Here is a 20,682-nt window from a genome sequence, read left to right on the forward strand (position 1 = left end):
ACCAAAGAGGAACTAAATAACATTGTGAATAAAAAGAAATAGACATCCAAATTTGAGTCAAAAAAACCCAAAATTAAATGATCTAAACATACATCTGTACCTCAATCAATTAAACTAGACTTAGTTCCTAATGGACGTCAATATACACGCAAAGGTTCACAAAACACTGCTAAAATTTATTCCGACAAGGTGGTGCATTACCACAGTAGTAGATAACAACACAAAACAAGTCACCTCCAGGTGCATATCAAAGCACCAACCACACCTACAAACTTCGATTCACCCCATGACACACAGAAGCTCACCACTACACCATACCACTGCTATATGTAACGGCAATGTAGTTTCAGACGTTCAGCGGTTCCATTCCATCTCTACTGCGACGGGATGGGCTGCATCTCCGGCGCCGGTGCCGCGTCGGCCGTGGGGCAGCCGAACACCCTGGCCAGCCTCTCGGTAGGCACCAGCGGGAGGTACGTGGCGACCGTGTTGCCGCGCTTGGCGCCGTCGCGCACGGCGGAGTTGTACCTAGCCGACAGCTGCGCGGCAGTGGGGAGCACGGCCCTAGTCACCGACGGCACCAGCGGGAGGCGGTTCAGGGCGACCCAGGCCTCAGCGGCCCTGCGCTCCGCCATGGGCTCGTAGCGAGTGTAGAGCTCCCGGGCCTTCGGCTCGGCGCGGGCGATGGCCGACTTGGTGAGGCCCGTGGCTGTGCCCACGAGACCAGCCTGGCGGACCTCAGCAGCTGCCGAGCGGGCGAGGGTGGGGGCCTCCTTCACCACCGGCGGGACGCGACGGTCCAGCTCCTCGACAGACTCACCGACCTGCAAGGACGAACAGGACATGCAAAACCATAAGTCTTGGAACACAAATCTGATATTTCAAGAACCGAGTGTAAAATGATTTGTGGAACAATGAACAAGTGTCCAAATTTGCAGGATACTGAAAAATGTTATTACTGAACCATGAAGTGATTACAGCACTGCTAAACTGCATATATATATGATTGATATAAACACTAGGAACATCACTCACGCCTGATCATTTACCAATCGTAAGGGTACTCTAGACCAATACTACAGATCGCCACAAAGCATGTATATGATAACAAAGGGGAACTCAAGGAAATTGCACTCTCATAAGTTTTCTGATAAGCCACTCGCATTTAGTACAAAGATAAAGGTTTGTTTTCCCTGGTACTAACTTGCAACCTAGTTAATGTGGTCTCGAAGTTTTGAGGTAACTTTGTGCAAGTCTCAGTGTTGTGGCAAATTCTAGGCAGATTTGCTTAAGGATATGAGCAAGGAAGATTTGCTGCATGGTGCTCAAGGCCTCTTGCAGACTCTGACTGAAATCCTATCAGCCAGCGCCAACCCCCAAGATCCAACCCTGATGGCCAATTGCTGCTGGACAACCGGATGAAGACCAGGTGCTACAAGAGGAAGACAACACTGCCAATTGATCGCTTTCTTCTCCCTGCAACGTTGGCTTTTGTTTGATGTTCTATTATAGAGTATGCCATAAGGCACCATACATTTCTGTTACCTTGTTTCCCGGCTCTTTCCTATATTTGCTTTAGGCTCCTATCTACCTAAGTTTCGGTTAGTATGTGGTTCGGTTGATACTCTATTCTCGGTTCTATGCTTCTGTAAGATGCTGGTTGTAACTCTGGATTCCATTATTTCATAATGGAAATGGGGTTCCCCTGTGTTCAAAAAAAGTCTCAGTGTTGTGGCTGAATGCAAGTTTGTTTGTCTGTATCATCAATTAACACTTCTTTTTTCAATCGAGAATCATCAGTTAACTTGCTAGTTGCTACTAGGTGGATTCAATCACCCACCTCTAAGAACATCAACCCAAAGACCTTAAGAACTAAACATCCGCACTCTGAAACTAAGTCAGAATAAGAACAATCGTCCCAATAGTTCAGACAGCCTACGAAACTATCTATCCAAACCCTCTAACAACATGGCTAAATTCACAAATGTCACCCCGAAAAATTCACTCCGCCGCAAATTTAGGGGCGCATGTCATGGGGGATTGAACTTATTTAACAACTAATTTGTTGCACCGAATTATTTCAAGTAATCAAATTTACACCACCAAGAAATCGAATCGAATCAGGGATTATACCTTGCGGTCGAGGAACTTGAGGAGGTCGAGCGGCACGGCGTGGAACCGGTCGTAGACGGGCCCGACGACGGCCTTGACGGTGCCCTCGACGTGGTCCACACCCGGGCGGAGCGGCCCGGCGCCCTGCTTGGCGTACGCGTACGCCGCCGCCGCCAGCACCAGCGCCTGCGCCGCCGCCTGCTGCACGAACTCCAGGTACCTCAGCCTCTCCTCCTCCGTTGCCCTCTCCACCGTCACCTCCTCCTCCTGCGCACACAAGGAACCCCCACCCAAAACCAACATCACACCCATAAGAATCCAAGAAACGGCGACAGAACCAACCAATTCAACACCGCAAGGCATCAAGAAACGCAAGGAAACAAGAACCGTCGCTTACCGTGGCGGGCTGGTTGCTGGCGATCGGGGCGTCGTTGGCGGACTCGGCCATGGTTGCTCTCCGCGGATTCGAGGAAAGATGGGATTTTTCGCTTGTTTCTTGGTGATTTTTGCGGGATTTCTTGGGCTTGTGATGAGGAGAGATTGGGGTGGGGAATCGGGATTGTTTTATAGGTAGGAGACTTGCCGCGAATTTATACGGAGGATTTCTTTATTTTTTAGTTGTTTCATTGACGAATTATTTTATAGGGAGGATTTATTTTTTAATTGCTTAATTGCGAAGGAGCTTAATCGAAGCGCCCGTTTGCTTCCACCGGTTCGCGACTCCCGTCCGCGTGGTGACGTGGCGGCTTCTAGGGGTGAATTCTGTTTCACTGACAGTGGGGTAGGTGTTCTGTGGGGCCCACGAGTCGGTGGGAGGGGCGGCGCAGTTGGGGTGGGATGTGACGTGGGGGCGGTTTGTGTTCACGCGGTGAGGGTGTGAACCGCAGTCCGCTGGGTTTGTCGGCAATTTTTTTTAACGATTTTTATTTGTTCTTTTAGACCCAGGATTTTATTTGTTTGGAAGCTTCGAGAGGAGGTCAAAGGTTTGTGGTTCAGCGTATCTTGGGCAAAAATCAGAATTTCAGTAAGATCACTTGTGATCTAATTTTTATGGTTTGTTGAACTGCTATACGTTTTTTCCTGTGTTTCAATATCTGATAATATTTTTGTGTGTATAATTTACATTTTTTTGCAATTAAGCGTTAGGGTTTGATCTTCCAAAAAGTTTAGATCTACCAAGATTCCAGTAGGTTTTATCTTGAATAAGAAATGCATTTAGTTTGAACTTAAAGGAACGAAAAGAACGATAAGATATATACTCCTTTCCTTCTAAAATAAATATCGTTTTGAATATTAACATGGTCATCAAAATACAACTTTGACTACTATTTTTTGCTATAATATATTAATAAAATGTTGCAAAAGTATAATATTATGGAAGTACTTTTTGAGACAAATCTATCCATGTCATTTTCAAATATCCAAACTCAATAAATAATAATAATTTGTAGCTAAAATTTAAAATAATTAACTACACGCAACACAAACACTACTTATTTTGAACCGGAGAGGGTAATCAAGTAAATATACTATTGAGTCAAGAATCCGCGATCTCTCAGCTCACTGCTACTGTAGTTTACTGTAGTAGTGGCCCACGTACCGGTTATGTACATGTATATATACATATACGTATACATACATATGTAATTTTCTTTTCCGAAAAATTCTTGAAAAGTGTCGAAATGAATATTAGTTATATTAATAAATCTGCTGAAAAAAAACTAAAATGCAAAGAAAAATATCTAAAACTCAAAAAAAAATATGAAACAATTTTTTTAGGTTAGTATTACTTTCCATCTACATGTTAAAACTATGTGCATGAATAAAATACTATTGTTTTCTTTATAATTAATTGAATGTGTTTAGCATTAATAATTTCATAAATAAATATTGAAATGTACAAATTTTGTGAATCTAATTTTTTTAGTCTTCTTTTATCGTGTTATATACATCAAAATAAAAACGGTGCCAATAAGACTAGTAGTCAACAACATCACATCCCATCCCAACCCAAAATATCACTTATTTTGATAAAGCAAAAGGAATTGTGAAAAAATTCAAAAATCTAAGGAGGGTCTTTAGGAACTGGCAAAAAAGTCTCTCTAGTTTGGCTGCTTCTATCTCCAATACAAAATTAATTATTCTTCTTCTAGACACTTTGGAGAAATTTAGGGATCTCTCTTTGTAGGGATGGAATTTTAGGGATATTTTCAGCAACATTTGGCCCACTTGTTGGCTAAAAACAATTATTGGAAACAAAGATGAAGCTTAAATTGGGTTAAATTTAGTGATGAGTGCCCCAAGTTTTTCCATGCTAATGCTACTATCAAGCATAGGAGGAATTCTATTATGACCATGACAAATGCTATGGGGACTATTCATACCTCTCATGAGGAAAAATCAAAATTGTTATGGGATGCCTACAAAGATCGTCTTGGAACTTTTGAATTTATTCAAATGTATTTTGATTTGTCTAGCCTAATAAGTCCTGTAAATGATTTGGGGTGGATTGAGCTCCCATTCACTAAGGATGAAACTAACGGGATTATTTCTAGCCTTCCTTCTAATCAGTCTCTTGGACCTGATGGATTCATTAATATTTCTTATAAAAAGTTGGTCCACCATTGCTCAGGATTTTTATGATCTCTGCCAAAGACTTTTGGGAAAGAAATATTAATGTTCAAAGCATCAATGGGTCTTACATTACTCTTGTGCCAAAAAAAAGGACAACCCAAATCATATTGGAGATTACATACCCATCTCTTTGCTTAACTCATCTATTAAGCTTATCATAAAGATCTTGGCTGACAGGCTTCAAAAGGTTATTATTCAGCTTATTCATAGAAACCAGTATGGATTCATCAAGGAGAGATTCATCCAAAACTGTTTGATTTGGTCTTTTGAATACTTGCATATTTGTCAAAGTTAGACTTTGAGAAAGCTTTTGACAAGGTGGAGCATCAGGTTACTCTAGATATTCTTCTTCATAAGGATTTTGGTCAACATTGGATTTCTTGGATTTATGATTTTTTGAAATCTGGAACCTCATCCGTCGTGCTAAATGGGGTACTAGGTAAAGTTTTTATTGTAAAAGAGGAGTTAGGCAAGGTGATCCCCTTTCCCTCCTCCTCTTTGTTTTAGCTGCTGATCTCCTTAAGAGAATTTTGAACAAAGCCAAGCATCTGGGTTTGCTACATCTGCCCATTCAAGGTGGTATCGAACAAGACTTTCTAGTGGTGCAATATGCAGATGACACTCTTCTTGTCCCTCAAGCCTATCCAAAGTAGTTATTTGTTCTTAAAGCCCTGCTTAATACCTTTGTTGCCTCAATAAGGTTAAGAGTAAATTACAGTAAATCTTTCATGGTTCATATAAATATCCCAGATGAGAAAATGAAGATTCTATCAAGGACTTTTAATTGTTATAAAGGGACTCTACCCTTCACTTATCTTGGGTTACCTTTGAGTCTCATTAAACCTAGATTGGAAGATTCCATGCCCCTCATTAAAAGGGCTGAAAGAAGAATGATATGCACATCAACCTTTTTAACTCAAGCTGGTCATCTTGAAATAGTAAATAATGTTTTATCATTGCTGCCAACTTTTTACATATGTACTCTTAAAATTTCCTCTACAGTAATAAAGAAAATTAACAACTATAGAAGACATTGTTTATGGAGGGGTTCAGACATAAATGGCAAAAAGCCGCCTTTAGCTTCGTGGAAGATGATCCGCAGGCCAAGGCAGGAAGGTGGGCTTGGTGTAATAAAGTTAACAACTCACAATGAGGTTCTTCTTCACAAATTCTACAGCAAGATGTATTTGCCTTGGGTTCACCTTGTTTGGGATAACTACTATAAGTCTGATACTTTGCACACTACACCAAGGAAATAGTCTTTCTGATGGAAAGATACAGTGAAGCTACTTAACACTTACAAAGGTATTTCTTCTCCTCTCGTTGGAAATGGAAGTATTGTCCTTCTTTGGAAAGACATATGGGGTGGCTTTGTTGCTATGCAAACATTCCCTGAACTATTTTCTTTTGCCAAAGATGAAAGAATCACCATTTATGCGGTCTCGCAATTGAATAACCTCTCTGAAGCTTTCAATCTACCTCTTCGGTTCAAGCTTACCAACAGTTTCAGGATCTCCAAGGTCATCTTTCTCTCTTAAATCTTAATTGTCAGAATGACTCTTGGAGCTATATTTGGGGAAATGTCTCCTACTCTGTCAACAAGACTTATGAATTTCTTTTGGGTTATAAACCAATTCATCCAATCTTCAAATAGAATTGGAAATCTTGCTGTCAGATGAAACATAAAGTTTTTGTCTAGCTGCTTTTAAAAGACATGCTCAATACAAGGGAACTCCTCCGACGTAAAAACATGTATATGTCTCGTATACTTGTGATTTCTGTATTTTGCAGATAGAAGAAAGCACCCATTGGTTCCTCTCCTGTAACTTTGCAAAGAATTGTTGGGCTCTGCTTCACCTTCGCTTAAATTTTAGTGCTAGTCTGACTCACAATCTCAGAAATTTCAGAAAAAAGCTTGCCGTCCCTTTTGTAATAATGCAGATCATCACTCTTTTGTGCTGGAGCATCTGGTCGATCAGGAATGATTGGGTGTTTAATGATGTTGCTCCTAACACCCAAGTTATATGGTTTTTCTTCAAGAAGGAATTTACTCGGGTTATTCAGCGAGCCAAAGCTTCTAGAGTAGATTTAATGTATCAATGTCTTGCATTTTTAGAATAACATGTTTAGATTTTTTTTTGTTTTGTTTTTGTTGGTAATTTGTTCATGTACTTTTCATATTTTATATTAATATATAATTAATAGGAGATGCTCCTACTGTTTGCAAAAAATAGTCAACGACATCTCCCATTTCAAATAATAAAATAAAATAAAATACTGACACATCAACCTTTTTAACTCAAGATGGTCGTCTTGAAATAGTAAATAATGTTTTATTATTGATACAAACTTTTTACATATGTACTTGTCGGAGGATTAACTCCTGTCGCAGGGATCCCGAGAGACCCCTTTTTAGAGATTCGGCCGGGGGATGATCCTGAATAAATTCGTCGGAGAAATAAATGGAATGAATGCAACGGCCGGTGGTGGGGGTGATGACCTAATACAAAAAGAAGTAAATGCACCGAAATTTAGACAGGTTCGGGCCGCACGGGGGCGTAATACCCTACTCCTGTATGGATGCAATAACTGTCCTGAGGAAGTCCCTCAAGGATGTTGCTGGTTACAAGAATATTGGCCTAACTAAGAGCCTGAGGCTCCTTATTCTTCGGATGGGACTGTGCGTGGTCTTCTCCGAGAGAGCTCGAGTTCGTATGTGTGTGAGTCCGTTGCCTATTGCCTGTGTTGGTTTCTTGTTTTTGTTTCTCTCTTCTGTGTTGCCGGCTCTTTTAAGTATCCGCCGGCCGAGACATGCCCCGAACGGGAAGGAGGGGGCACAAGTTTCAAGACGCCATGACTGGGAAAAGCGTCATCATTTCTTCTGGGTGAAGTGACCAGGGGTGTAAAATGCGTCGCACGCCCGGTCACCTGTCACCATAAATGCCCTGGCAACGGGCGCCGTGGAGAGGGCCCACCGGGCAGCCGCAGAGCAACCCGGCGTGCCCGCCCTGTCTTGTTCCTCTGCCACGACAGGGCGACAGACGGAACGCCTTGATCCTCGCGATGTTATCCCAAGACAAGCCGGATGATACGGGACGGGACCCGTGCAATTAATAGCCCAACGCCTCTCTGCCAAAACATGGCAAGAACTGACGCCGCGGCGGGAGTAGTTGGAGATGTCAGGCCACGCACGCTCATTAAATGCGGCCTCGGACATCTGACTGGTGGACACCTCATCGGCGGGTCCCTCGGGGGCCTTTCTGGGTCGTCGGGGCACCGAGTGCTCGGGGGTACTGTTCACCTCCCCGAGCACTCTCTCCCGAGAATGCCTATCCTTGTCCTCGGGGTACCGGGTGCTCGGGGGTATTGTTCACCTCCCCGAGCACTCTCTCCCGAGCACTCGTGCACGAACCTTCGGGGAACCGAGTGCTCGGGGGCCGCCACGTGCAGCTCCGAGCACTATCTCCCGAGCACTCTTGTATGGATCTTCGGGGAACCGAGCGCTCGGGAGCTGCCGCACGCAGCCCCGAGCACTCTCTCCCGGAACTTAGCTCTTCTGATCATCGGGGGACTAGGGTGCTCGGGGTTGACCGGGCACCCCCCCCCCCCCCCCCCGAGCACTTTCTTCCTGGTACTTAGACTCTGTGGATCATCGGGGAACTGGGGTGCTCGGGAACCACTGACTGTGACCCCGAGCACCTTCTCCCGAGACTTGAGCTTTTCTCATCTTTTAGGAGGGACCTCATGGAATGGCACCATGTGGCGGATGGCTGGCCGGGCCTCGGGACTCAGGGATCTCCGGTTCCTGATACACCGACAGTAGCCCCCGGGCCCATTGGCAGGCGATGGACCGGAGACTGCGGATGGGCCCTTCGTCGCGAACGAGGCTGAGGCCGGCGTGGACTCCACGTGGCAAGCTTTCAGAAGGTGGCCCCTTCGATTCGGGCATTTGGTACGGCCCAACGGGGAGACGAATGGATGCGCGTCCACACAACTCCCGAAGGGCATGACAATGGGCCGGGGGGCACGCGCGGCTGCCGGGCAGATCGAGGAAAATACGCCTGGCAACCGCTGACACCGCACAACCTGTGGGAGATTCGCCTGGTAGTTGCGTCGATAGAGGAAACCGTCCCGCCGAGTGCGCCATGGCAGGAGACGTTTGAATTCTCTGAGGTATAAAAGGGGGAGGGGAGCAACCCACCCTCCTCTTTACGCCATCTCGCGATCCAGCCCTTGCTTCCTTCACGCTCGTGAGCCCTTAGAATCTCCTAGGCGATCAGAGCACACCTCTCTCTCCACCACCCAGACCAACTCCCCCTCCGACAAAATGCCGAGAGCTGGAGGAAGCCGCCGCGATAGGACTCCGGACAGCGTACTGCCGGAGTCTCGCCTGACAAACGAAGAGGCGGCGGAGAAGGTCAGGAAGCTGCTGGTCCCCGAGGGCCAGAAGGGGGCCTCGGTGGTGACGCCAGCGAACTTCTCGCCGGCGACGACCCGTCCCGGGCGCATTGTTCTGTTCACATCCTTCGTGGCGGCGGGGCTGGTGCCGCTGTTCTCGACGTTTTTCCTTCAAGTCCTCGACACCTACGGCGTTCAATTGGTGCATCTGAGCCCCAACTCGGTCGTCGTCTTGGCAGTGTTCGCGCACTTCTGCGAGATATTCGTGGGAGTGGCGCCGTCGGTGACGCTTCTTCGGCATTTCTTCGCCCTGCGATCGGCCGGGAAGAAGAGAGGCTACTCCATGGCGGATGTCGCGGGCTGCTGCAATCTCCGGCTGTGGGACGGCATGGGGGAGCGGTACATCCCCCAGGTGCTGCGAAGCAAATGGGAGGAGTGGCGGCGGGACTGGTTTTTCGTCGACGTCGACCCCCACGACTGTCTCGCCCTGCCGGAGGTGGCGGCGGAGCCCCAGAAATTGACATGGGAGGTACCGCCGCCGTCGGATGCGAGGTTGGAGCCGGTCTTCGAGCGCATCAGGTTCCTGCGCGACACCGGGCTGACCTCGGTGATGGTGGTGGCGGATTTTCTGCGCCGCCGCCTGGCGCCCCTACGGGAGCAGGCCCGGCCCTGCTGGCTCTACACCGGGCCTGAAGACATCACCCGGACCCAGATCGGCGCAAGCTGGGACCTAGGCCCGGCGGAGCTGAGGGGCATGATCCGGGTGGTGACCGGCGTGGAGGACATGAGCCGGGCGGAGCTCCCGTGGCGAGAAATGGCGCTCTGCGCCAACCCCGAGCGCGCGGCGATCCAGGCGAAGCTGCCGGAATTCGACGCCCAGGGGTTAGTCGACCGGCTGAGGAGCCGGAGCCCCGAGGCCCCCGAGCTCCCTGGGTTGGATGAGGCGGCCAGCGAGGGGGCCGCGAGCAGTCCGGTGCGGACCGGTGGCCCGAGCGCCGCGAGCGGCGAGCCGCAGGCCAGCAGTGGGGCCACTGCGGCAGCAGCCACCGCACCGGAGGAGGAGGCACCGCCGGTAGTGGAGCAGTGGCGGCGGCGGCGGCGCCAAAAGGACCGGGGGAAGCACCCCCGGCTCTTCATTCCCGTGCCGGAGTCCCCGCCGCCGCCATTGGCAGAGGCGGCATTCCCGGTTCTGGAGCCGCGCCTTGTTCGGCTGGGGCCCGATCCGGCGCCCGGAGACCGCGCGGCGGCCCCGCCGAGCCCCCGGCGGAAGAGGAGGAGGGAGGACTCCGGGCCGGCGCTATCGAGCCTGGAGTTCAGGATTCCGGCAGCCAAGTGGCAGTACCGAGGGACTACGACCGCGTAAGTTTCGTCCTTCATTCCTTCTTGGGCGTGCTTCGCCCGAACTAAAATTTTAAAAATGTTAATTATGCAAATAGTTGTTGACAATCGTTATTGTTTTGAAAATTTTGGTTCGATGTAAATTTATCGATATTTATTTATTTATTTGATGAAAAATTGTATGAGTAATTTTTAGTAAAGTAATATTGGGATGATACAAAATCTATTTTTTTAAATAATTGTAGTTGTGAAGCTCTATTAGCATAGAGCCCGACACGGAGGTTACATACGCTGACAAAAATTACATAGGACATGAAGTTTATCGTCACTGTATGAAAGGACTCTGACCATAATGAAATGATGATAACAAATATTGGCATGTATGATATGCCTGAAGACTAACCTAATAGCGTGTCGTTGCTAGTCCTAACATACCTTAGGGAATGAAAAAAATATCAGGTTAAAATAGATGCTCTCTACTGAGTGCATCTAGGATATTTTCCCTTTCACAGGGCTTCGGTGCGCTACGCCTTAGCGTGATGGGTCCTCTTCCACTTCCTTTCCCTCTTTGATTCACGTGCTTCAGCCGCGACGCGCTCCTTTACTGTCTTCGTCATGAGTTGCTCATCCTGACACTTTAGTCGTAGTTCCTTATGTTGTTGTTCGTACTCCCGGTGTTCGTATGACTTCCTCCTCCACCGCATGCTCATGTCAACCCATCACTTCTGGTGCTCATTTGGCTCATGTCGAGCCATTTCATGAAGTCATAGACTCACAGATAGGTAGAGGAGACTGGATAAATAAAAGAAGATAGGAGATTAGTAAGATAATGCATAAAATCATATGGAAAGTGCCACATGAGTGATCTATATCGCTATACCGATGGATACTCGTATGGTCCATATTGAGGCTTGTCGTACTGTTAATTGTCACACATGAAGAAGCATATGCCATACGTGTAGGAGATGTCCTGAGGCTCGGGAAGTCTACAAGGGTCGCCGCAGAAGCACATCGGCTGTTCGACCCCTTGGGGGATAAAAATCCTCTAATGTTTCTTGGGTGGGTTTGGTGGAGCTGAGGAAGACATTGCAGTTGAGAGAGCTGAGGAAGGAGTGGTGTATCAATGGGTGAGGGTGGAGTTATTTATAGTGGCTGGGAGCTGGTGCATGGACTGAGTGCAAGGGCTTGTATCGGGACTGGAGCATAGGATTTGATGTGAAAGCTGAAAAAGTTGTGGTATTGATGTTGACAGAATTTTCCTATGAAAGTTGTTGTTTGGTGTGGTCATTTTATTCTGCAAAAGTTCAGTAAGGAGTTATTGTTGCCTCTGCATGGAAGACAGGAAATCCTATGAAAGTATTGGGCTTAGAAAAAACGTATTAGTATAATAATAAAACCTCGCTATTTCATTGAAAAAAATAAAGTACATCACAAATAAGGGTCATCGTAAGCATTCAATGCCTATCTATAAGTACAGTACATAAGGCAATATGCCCTGACTCATACACATTCTACGACAAGTTACAATGGCATTTAATACTCTATCGCTAAACAAAGCATGCCTTATGGAAAGATAGATTATCGGGTGCAAGAAATATCTACTGAGTAGGTGGAAAAGATTGAGGTTTCTCATCCAGATATTCCCAATGGATCTCTTGTAAGTTGCATCCATGGAGGCAGGGCTTGCTGCACACGTACCCTTGTGCCATTCTGTATGCCACAAGTCTCGGCACAGTCGATACACCGCACATGCATTGTGGAGGAATCTGCATGTTACCGTATATATCGAGGTACTTATCCCACCACTCTTCATTGAACTCATGTAGCCTCATCTTCGGCCGTTCAATATCCTCCCACCTCATTTCCTCAGCCTCATCCTAGCTGTAGCTGATGTTCACATACTCTACTTTGTCCGCGTATCATTCATACTTGCACCTGAGCTTGTCATATTGTTGGAGGGAAGCGGGTGAATTTGATGAAATTTGTAGCATGGTATGATGTCATGCACACTCACCCCAAAATAGAAGCAAGTAACTGTGGCAAGCATGGAACGATTTCAGGCTTGCTATTATACTACAATCGCACTGTGACATGCATGCCTCATGCTCTTCTATCTCCAACTCCAGCTCCCTCTTCTTCTGCTCTTGGTCTTCATTTCTTCTTCGCTCTTTGTCCTCACGCTTGCATCTATCAAGGATGTCGCGCAATAGCTCATAAGGGTGTATCTTGCTCTTACCCTTGTCGGACCCGAAAGCCATGGAAGGGATTATGTTGGACTATGTTGGAGAAGAAGTAGCCATGGATGGGTTACCTTTATATACACAAGGGGGTATACTGCCAGGAACTGTTGAGTGTGTTGGAGGGAGAGTTATTGCGATGCCAGGGTGTGTTTTAGGGATTTCTTTCGCGCGGATGTCGAAAGCGTCAGCCGATAGAGAGAGAAAGATGTGCGATACTATAGAAGCGTCAGCCGATAGAGAGAGAAAGCTTCGATACATGCCCCTATTGTGAAGAAACATCGCTTCAGGACGTATTTGCTAGGTTTAGATAGCAATGGGTACTTATTAATATTGTAATACGTCCCTAGGTTCCTTCGAGCAATGGTCTGTAGCAAATGTGGCAGATTCTCGTTACGATGCTTCTAACCTCATCTTGATTGCCTTCCTCTTCGCCTTCCATATCTTGTTGTAGCTAATAGTGTACTTGTACTCCTCAATTTGCCCAATTATAGATCCTAGTTCGTAGTTCAAGTTGTTCACAATTTGGACGTACATCACATTGACGACAAAGGATGAGGTTATATTCCTATGACTGGGCTCAAGTTTGTCCATCATGCAAGTGTGCTCGGCCACAATTGACACCTCCTAATAGTTAGCCCACTTCCCCTTGAAGCCATGCACCCATCACGAGCAACCCTCATTCGCATACTTGACATCATATTCCTTCTTGCTTGACTTGACAACATAAAACTGTTATCGAAGCGATGTCGCCCAATGAGTCACAACATCCATTGAGTCACAGCATCCTTAATGACATGACTGGTATGATACCTAGCACCTTGAGTCACCTCATTTTGCATATACTCCCATGCCACTTGATTCCCCTTATTCACCACAAGGTTGTTGAAGTTGGAATTGTCTCAGTCCACGGGAACTAGAGCATCGTCCTCATCATCCGAGATGTCATACTCAAGGGATTCGTTAGCCTCACGATCATCCCGCTCCATCTGTTCAATTAGAAAAGAGATTCGCCCCCCTCGTCTGCCTCACTAGTAGGTTCATTCGAATAATCCGGTGAATGTGCACCATCCGAATCGATATCCTCCTCATACTCTTCCTCAACACCGTCCTCCTCTGCGTACCCCCCACCTTGTATTTCCCTAACTGTCTCCTTATTCTTCCATTTCACAAGTAACATAGGAGGCCAACCTCTGTGCACAACATCCTGCAGTTACCTCTTCCACATCTTTCCAGAGCGGGAACACCTCCTCGTACACACCTTCTCTGTAACAGTTGCCTATAATACTAATGGTCATCTCTTAAATCTCGGGATCTATTTTAAAACCTCACATCAATCAGACATACAAGTGTCCGAATCTTTTGTACGTAGGTCTGAAGATACACTTGTCCATTGACTGAGATACAGACAATACTAACCCTTTCGGACCATATAATATTTTACTGTTCCTATAAAAATCGTAAACTGCCACATATCTGACATACCTAGTCACCATCGATAAAAATCCTAACATTATTGCAATAGAACATAAATAATTATGTAAAATTACATCTACAATGAAAAATTCATTACAAATATAGCCAAATATGTAATCTATATTGTAACAAAATATTTCCAGATCGTACATCAAAATCGTACATCTACCACATTAGTTATGACTATACTATATCTAAAACCTACATTTAATACTCAACATATGTCTAAATACTACATCTAATTATTAAAATATGCTTATAAACATAATCTAATTACTAAACTATATCAAACCCTAATTCTAAAACTGATTTACATTCTAACATACGTCTAGTGACTATTCTACTAAATTTGTAAAAAAAATTCTAAATCTAACATCTAACATATGTTAAAACCCAACACTACTGACTATCCTATCGAGTTTGTAAAAAAATAAATAAAAAATGTACCTCTTTTCTACGGCAGATCTTCGCCGCGCAATTTTTCCTCCCCTCCCCTTTCTTCTCCTCTCGGCTTAGTGGAAAACAAATGAGGGCATGACGTCGACAGGGCTGGTCGCACCGGTTTAAATACCCAAAATATCTTGCTGCCTTAACGAACGAGACCTTTTGAATAGGCTCGCATGACGGAGACGTTACGAAGGTATCGCCCATTCAGTGAGCGAGAACTTGATCTCGCCTGCTGAACGAGCGAGATCTTCCTTTCTCCGATTATTTAATTCACTGACTGCTGACACCCTAAGATCTCGCCCATTCAATGGCAAGACATTGTTCTCGTCTGTTAAACGGGCGATATAAATTAGTCTGCTATTTTTTAAAATAACCGTGTATTCTTAAAAATATTAAAGAAATAAAAAATATAAAAAAAGTTCGAGTAAGTTGAGCTCCCTGCCCAGTGCTCACCTGGGTTTCAATCTTTGGGTCATTCCAAATCTCGGACCAGCCCATGCCAGTTCCCGGCCGGTCACTGGCGAGGAAACAGGTTGCTCTCCCGGCCAGTACTACCCATGGCTTGTATCCTAAAAATTTGAATCCTAAAAATTCTTATGTATTAGTTTAATTTTTAACTAAATCATATAAATTCCAAACATGGCCTCATCGCTTTTGGTACCAGTTGACCTGATCTTCAAATAGATCATGGTGGATGCATCTTGTTTGCCATCGCATTGACTGTGTTCCCGGGTCTCTGTATTTTAGAAATGTTGAATCATACAGGCTGGCTATATATATAATATACATACTAAAGCTATAATATGTTTCGAACTGGTGCCGTATTTTAGGACATCCAGCTTGCAAGATGGTTTTGATCTCTGACTCTCTGTTAAGCTTTGACCAAAACTGAACAGAACAAATCCATCGATTGCAAACGATCTAAAAGAGACAAGGATTTTCCCTGTAGAGGTACGTGAATCCATGTGATATTTCACTCCTGTTACAAGTTCAGCATCAGCTGACAAGGATTTTCCCTGTAGAGGTACGTGATACCTCTTTTGCATGCCATTCAAAATCTTATGCAGAAGCACGCACTTCAACCATGATACATGTGCAGAACCATGCACTTCAGGTCTTCAACTATGATGCATATGCAGAAACATGCACTCTTTCAGGGATCTAAGCGGGATATGCAGAAGCATCTGCAATTCAGCACCTGAAATATATTAGCAGATACGTGCAATGCATCCAGGATCTAGTAATTATCATCACATTACCAGTTCACCACCACTAGCTAAACAGAAGTAATACCAGAATGAAAAGATAAACTTGATGCCAAGAGCAACATTGTAATATACTGAAAATAACAAGGATCATAGATCCAGCGACATTATTCAGCTATAGTTCCAGATAAATCTCACAACCCTATTCAGCCAAAATTATGATAGGAACATCTTCGGAGTACAAAGAGTAAACTGAAACGGCAGGAATTACAGTTCATACGAAAAAGGAAAATTGCTAAGCGAAAAAGACACAATGATGGAATAAGTAAATTGATCCTCTTCCTGCCGAGCTAATAGGCAAACGATGGTTCACTGGGCCGGAAGCTCCTGTAGATGGAGGCTGCAACTGGCACAAGACCCAGAAGTGCAATCTGAACCTGCTCTGATGTGCTTGTCCTGACAGTGATCTGCCCGCTCAGCTTGTTGTTCAGTCCAAGACGAAGCGCCATCTTTGAACCCCTTCCGATGGAGAACTGGGACTGCAGGTTAGCGCCTAGAGCGAGGTCACGACGCCACTTCATCAGAGAAAGACCCAAGGTTGACAAGGACTGGCCAATCGGATAGTCCTTGTCTTTCAGACGCACCTCCAAGTTAGCTCCATATGCAGTGTCCCCTTGAGCTCGCATCGCACCAGTGCTCGCAACTAGTGCAAGCCTCTTCCCAAGAGAGAGCTGGTCCTCAACCTTCAGCCCAGTTGCCACAATGTCACCCAAGAAAGTCACTGAGAATCCTCCAGTAGTCTTGTTCTTCTTGATATTCTTGATTTTGGTCTCACCACGAAGAATATACGCAAGCTGCCGCCCAACAGTCTGGATGTCAAAACCAGCAAGTGACGATGCATTCTCCCCATGCTTTGCTGCGATGGAAGAATCCAAATGGATGCTGAATTCCTTCTTGTCTTTGGTGACCTGAACTGCTACATTAGCTGGGAACCTGTTAAGTATAGCGAGTGTTTCTTCAACACTTACTCCATCATAACCACAGTCATGATCCCACCCATGAGCATCTAAAACAGGCCTTGCCAGGACAGTCGAAGTTGGCTCCAAAAAGCGGTACCGGTATGTGGGATTGTCACAATCAAATGAAGGAGGTAGCACCATATCAGGTAAGGGAACTGATACATTCTCTGGAGGAGGATCCTGATCATTTTCTCCAGCGATATTAGCATACCCATAATCATCTAGGTCAGTTTTGCCCCTCTTCTTCATCTCCTTTAACCTGCGGAGCTCATCCTTCCATTGTTTCTTCTGGAGAAGCTTGACCCTATAGTCGTACTCATCAAAATAAGCATTCTTCTGCTCTTTTGTAAGCCTCGCAAGCTGAGCTTTGGTTAAGGGCTTGAATGGTGGAAGCTGATCATATTCCTCTTCGTCATCATCTTGTTCTATATCAGAATAGTCATCCAAATCAATATCAGAATCTCCTTCATTGCCACCCTGATCGGGGGAAAGTTTGGGGTGGGCTCTTGACTGCAAGAGGGAAGACAGCAAGAAGGGAAGCGGCGGGGAGCGGAAACGGAACCCAAAAAGCTTTCCAGGATTAGGATCCTGAAGCTTTAAAAGTGAGTTGGCTTCTGATAATATCTTTGAGGAGTAGCACAAGAGCAGCATCTGATGTCTCCAGCTTTGGCCATTTGGAAGTACTTTCTGGCCCTCACGGTTTTTCCGGCAAGAAGGATGGTTCTCAACAAGGGCTACTGGGTTCATCAAGCGCATATCTCCTGCAGCCTGCCTGATGGATTGCTGGATAATGTGGGATCTCTGAGCCATTAAGACCTCATATGTCATGGGAGCACCATTGAGGCCTTCAGGAGGAGCAGAAGCAGCATGTGTGAGAGCAACGATTGCGTTGAACCATATGGATGAACCAAGAACAGCAGTAATGGTTTTCAGAAGAGGCAAATCATTGAGATCACGGCTCAGACTATCCAGACGATCCACATATAGAACAATATCTGGGGGACATTTCTTGGTATATTTCTTGACAGCAGCAAGAATCTTCCTATTCGATCCTTGGTCCATAACGTTTGGTCGAAGGCCTGGTGTATCAATGATTCTAATCTTGACACCATCCACCTCACCAACAATCTCCCGCACACTGGTGGTTGCCGCGCCAAAAGCATCAGTTTTGGACTTCTCTTCACCAAAAATAGAATTGATCGTTGCACTTTTGCCAACTCCAGTCTTTCCTAAAACAAGTATGTTGCATGAAAAGTTCAGATCCTCTTTCCCCTCTGCTTCAAGTAGCAAGGCCTTCTTCCGTGCATTATCAAGGCTGAAAGCTCGATTTGTCTGCCTTCCATGTCGGATACCCTCAGCAAGGCTCAGACGGTACAGCACTTGTGCTGCAACTGTTTCTTCAGGAGTAGCTCCCAGTTTGTAAACTAGACGCAGAAACTTTACTCGAATCAACTCAACCTTGTCGTGCAACTTCTTCTCTTCCTCGGTCATCTCTTCAGTAGGATCAGCAGTAACTGCAAGCTCAGAGGGGCTGAACAGGTTTGATCGGGCAGGTTGACGAGGTGCAGTCGGCCTCAGAGAAGGGGCTGATGAACCAAGACCAGCTGGTCGGTCCATGGTAAATATTCTGGAACCATCTTGGGAAGCAACTGTGATATTCCCATCTGAGGATGCACCGGTTGCCGCTTTCAGAAGGGCCGCCAGGGCAGCAGAATCGAACCCCTTCTCATCCCCATCATCATTATCATCGTCATCCTCATCCTCTTCAGAATCATCAAGCATAATCTGCCCATCCATGCTATTGGTGTAGTCTCTTGAGCCAGACACACTACCACTAGAGCCCTCCGCAAGCTCCTTCATGATCTGCTTCGCAGCTTCAGAGCTCTCTAAAATTGCAACTCGTGCAGGACTCGTGTCAGAGTTCGCACCATCATCGTCTTCATCAGCCTCGTTACCAACCCCATCCTCATCATCTGCCGCAGCCTCAACTATGTCATCATCACCAGCCTCCTCTTCACGATCAACAACCTCTGTAGCACCACCTTCAGCCTCCTCATCACCATTATTTTCCTTGCTTGATTCTGGAGCCAACTCTCGAGACAAGATATCATCAGTGTCATCAGCTACAACACTTTCACCATTATCTTCCACCGCTTCACTGGTGGCCACCTGGTCCTCAGCATTTTGCCCCTTCGCAGGACTTCCCTCAAGCACAGTGTCTGAATTAGCAAGAGCAAACGTCTCTGAGCTTCTATCCTCAGCATTCTGCCCTTTCTCAGGACTTCCCTCAAGCCCACTGTCCACACTTGCAGGAGCAAGCTTCTCTGCGCTTCCATCATCAATAACCTGGATTGGAACATTAGAATTATTCACATCCACACTATCAACACTATTAGCAACGAAATTTGATTGAGGATGCTCACTTACCACTGGACTCGCCTCATTCACTGGCTCAGGCTTTGCAACCTCGTCTTCAACATCAGCATCCTTCTCCAACGATTCTTCCGGGGCTTCCTCACCTCCTACCGCAACCGTCTCATCAACCGCCTCAACCTCGCCACCCAATTCACCATTAGCTTCAGCGGCAGGAGCTACCTTATCCTCTGGTTCGTCAACCTCTTTCTCGCTGCCCAATTCACCAACATCTCCACCTCCAGCACCAACCTCCTCGCCCTTCTCACCCTCCGGCTTTTCATCCTCGGCCACGGCCAATTTGGCATCATCCGTCACCTTGTCTGCATCATCCGCCTCCACCGCCAAAGCACCTTGCTCCCCTGCCTCCTGCTCCTCCCTCAATTCACCCTTCTCCTCACCTTCCGGCGCATCAGGAGAAACCGAATAAGCATCCCCTTCGGCCAATTCGCCGTTCTCGAGCTTGGACTCCACCGCCGGAGCTGGCGTCTCCGCCACCACGGAGGCGGCGGCGGCGGCCTCCCCGTCCCCGTCCTCCTTCTCGGCCACCGCAGCGCCCAAGCTCTCACCTTTCTCATCCACCTGCACCTCTTTCACCTCCCCGCTGTCAGCCCCACCTCCATCCGCCTCCGCCTCGCCGTTGTCGGCCACCGGACTCCCAAAGCCCCCACCTTTCCCCTCCAATCTCACCTCCTCCTCCTCTCCCCCATCCGCAACGACTTTCTTGGGCTCCTCCTCCGCCGCCGCCTCGACTTTCTTGGGTTCCTCCGCCGCCGCCGCCGGGGCGGGGTTCTCGTCCTCCACGGGCGCGACTCGGGCGGCGTCGGTGGTGGTGGCCATGGCCGCCTCTTGCTCCGCCAGCACGCAACGAAGCAAGAAGCAGCAGCCTAAGCAGTAGTAGGATTCGAGGAAAGGGGTGGGGAGGAGATGAGAAGATAAGGTGAGGGTTTTAGGTCTGGTTGGGGGGTAAAATTATCTCCCGGATATTTATAGATAGATCGGTTTCTTCCAATTTCAGATTTTTTCAGCTGGAAAAATACTTTTAGTTTGGTTTGGCGTGTAATTTTGGGAGCAAATGGTGCCGCACAGGTGATCAAAGGGGTGAGATAACAAGGCAAGCAAAGCTAGGGGGAAGGTGTGATGATAAAGTGCTTTTTTTTAATTTGTTTCGCTGCTTTGCTGGTTGTGTGCCGTGGTTTGTGTTTTCCTTTTTGTTTTGGGCTTTTATGCATCTTTTTATCACTTAGAATGGCTTGTCTTGTAGTTTTGGGGACAAATATCTTGCTAGAGTTTTATTTTGCTTCAATTTCAGAGATTATGGAGTTTGTGTGATTGGATTTTTTCTGTTTGTAAGATAAAAAGCGTTCAATAAAAATAGAAGATACTGATGTACTCGACACATTT

General features: G+C 46.4%; 2 protein-coding genes across 2 annotated transcripts; both read right to left on the reverse strand.

Annotated features, from left to right (window-relative positions):
* Positions 1 to 155: 155 nt before the first annotated feature.
* On the reverse strand, positions 156 to 2,741 carry LOC133928461 (REF/SRPP-like protein OsI_017815). The gene is made up of 3 exons (XM_062374795.1): positions 2,510 to 2,741; positions 2,134 to 2,379; positions 156 to 824 (listed from the first exon to the last, which is right to left on the reverse strand). Exons 1-3 carry the CDS (start codon positions 2,558 to 2,560, stop codon positions 375 to 377), a joined length of 747 nt encoding a protein of 248 aa, XP_062230779.1. The 5' UTR covers positions 2,561 to 2,741; the 3' UTR covers positions 156 to 374.
* A 13,199-nt stretch (positions 2,742 to 15,940) lies between these two features.
* On the reverse strand, positions 15,941 to 20,250 carry LOC133928464 (translocase of chloroplast 101, chloroplastic-like). The gene is made up of 2 exons (XM_062374797.1): positions 19,294 to 20,250; positions 15,941 to 19,212 (listed from the first exon to the last, which is right to left on the reverse strand). Exons 1-2 carry the CDS (start codon positions 20,116 to 20,118, stop codon positions 16,198 to 16,200), a joined length of 3,840 nt encoding a protein of 1,279 aa, XP_062230781.1. The 5' UTR covers positions 20,119 to 20,250; the 3' UTR covers positions 15,941 to 16,197.
* Between the last annotated feature and the right edge of the window lie 432 nt (positions 20,251 to 20,682).

This window comes from Phragmites australis, chromosome 9, assembly GCF_958298935.1.
Source record: "Phragmites australis chromosome 9, lpPhrAust1.1, whole genome shotgun sequence".
NCBI classification, from domain to species: Eukaryota; Viridiplantae; Streptophyta; class Magnoliopsida; order Poales; family Poaceae; genus Phragmites; species Phragmites australis.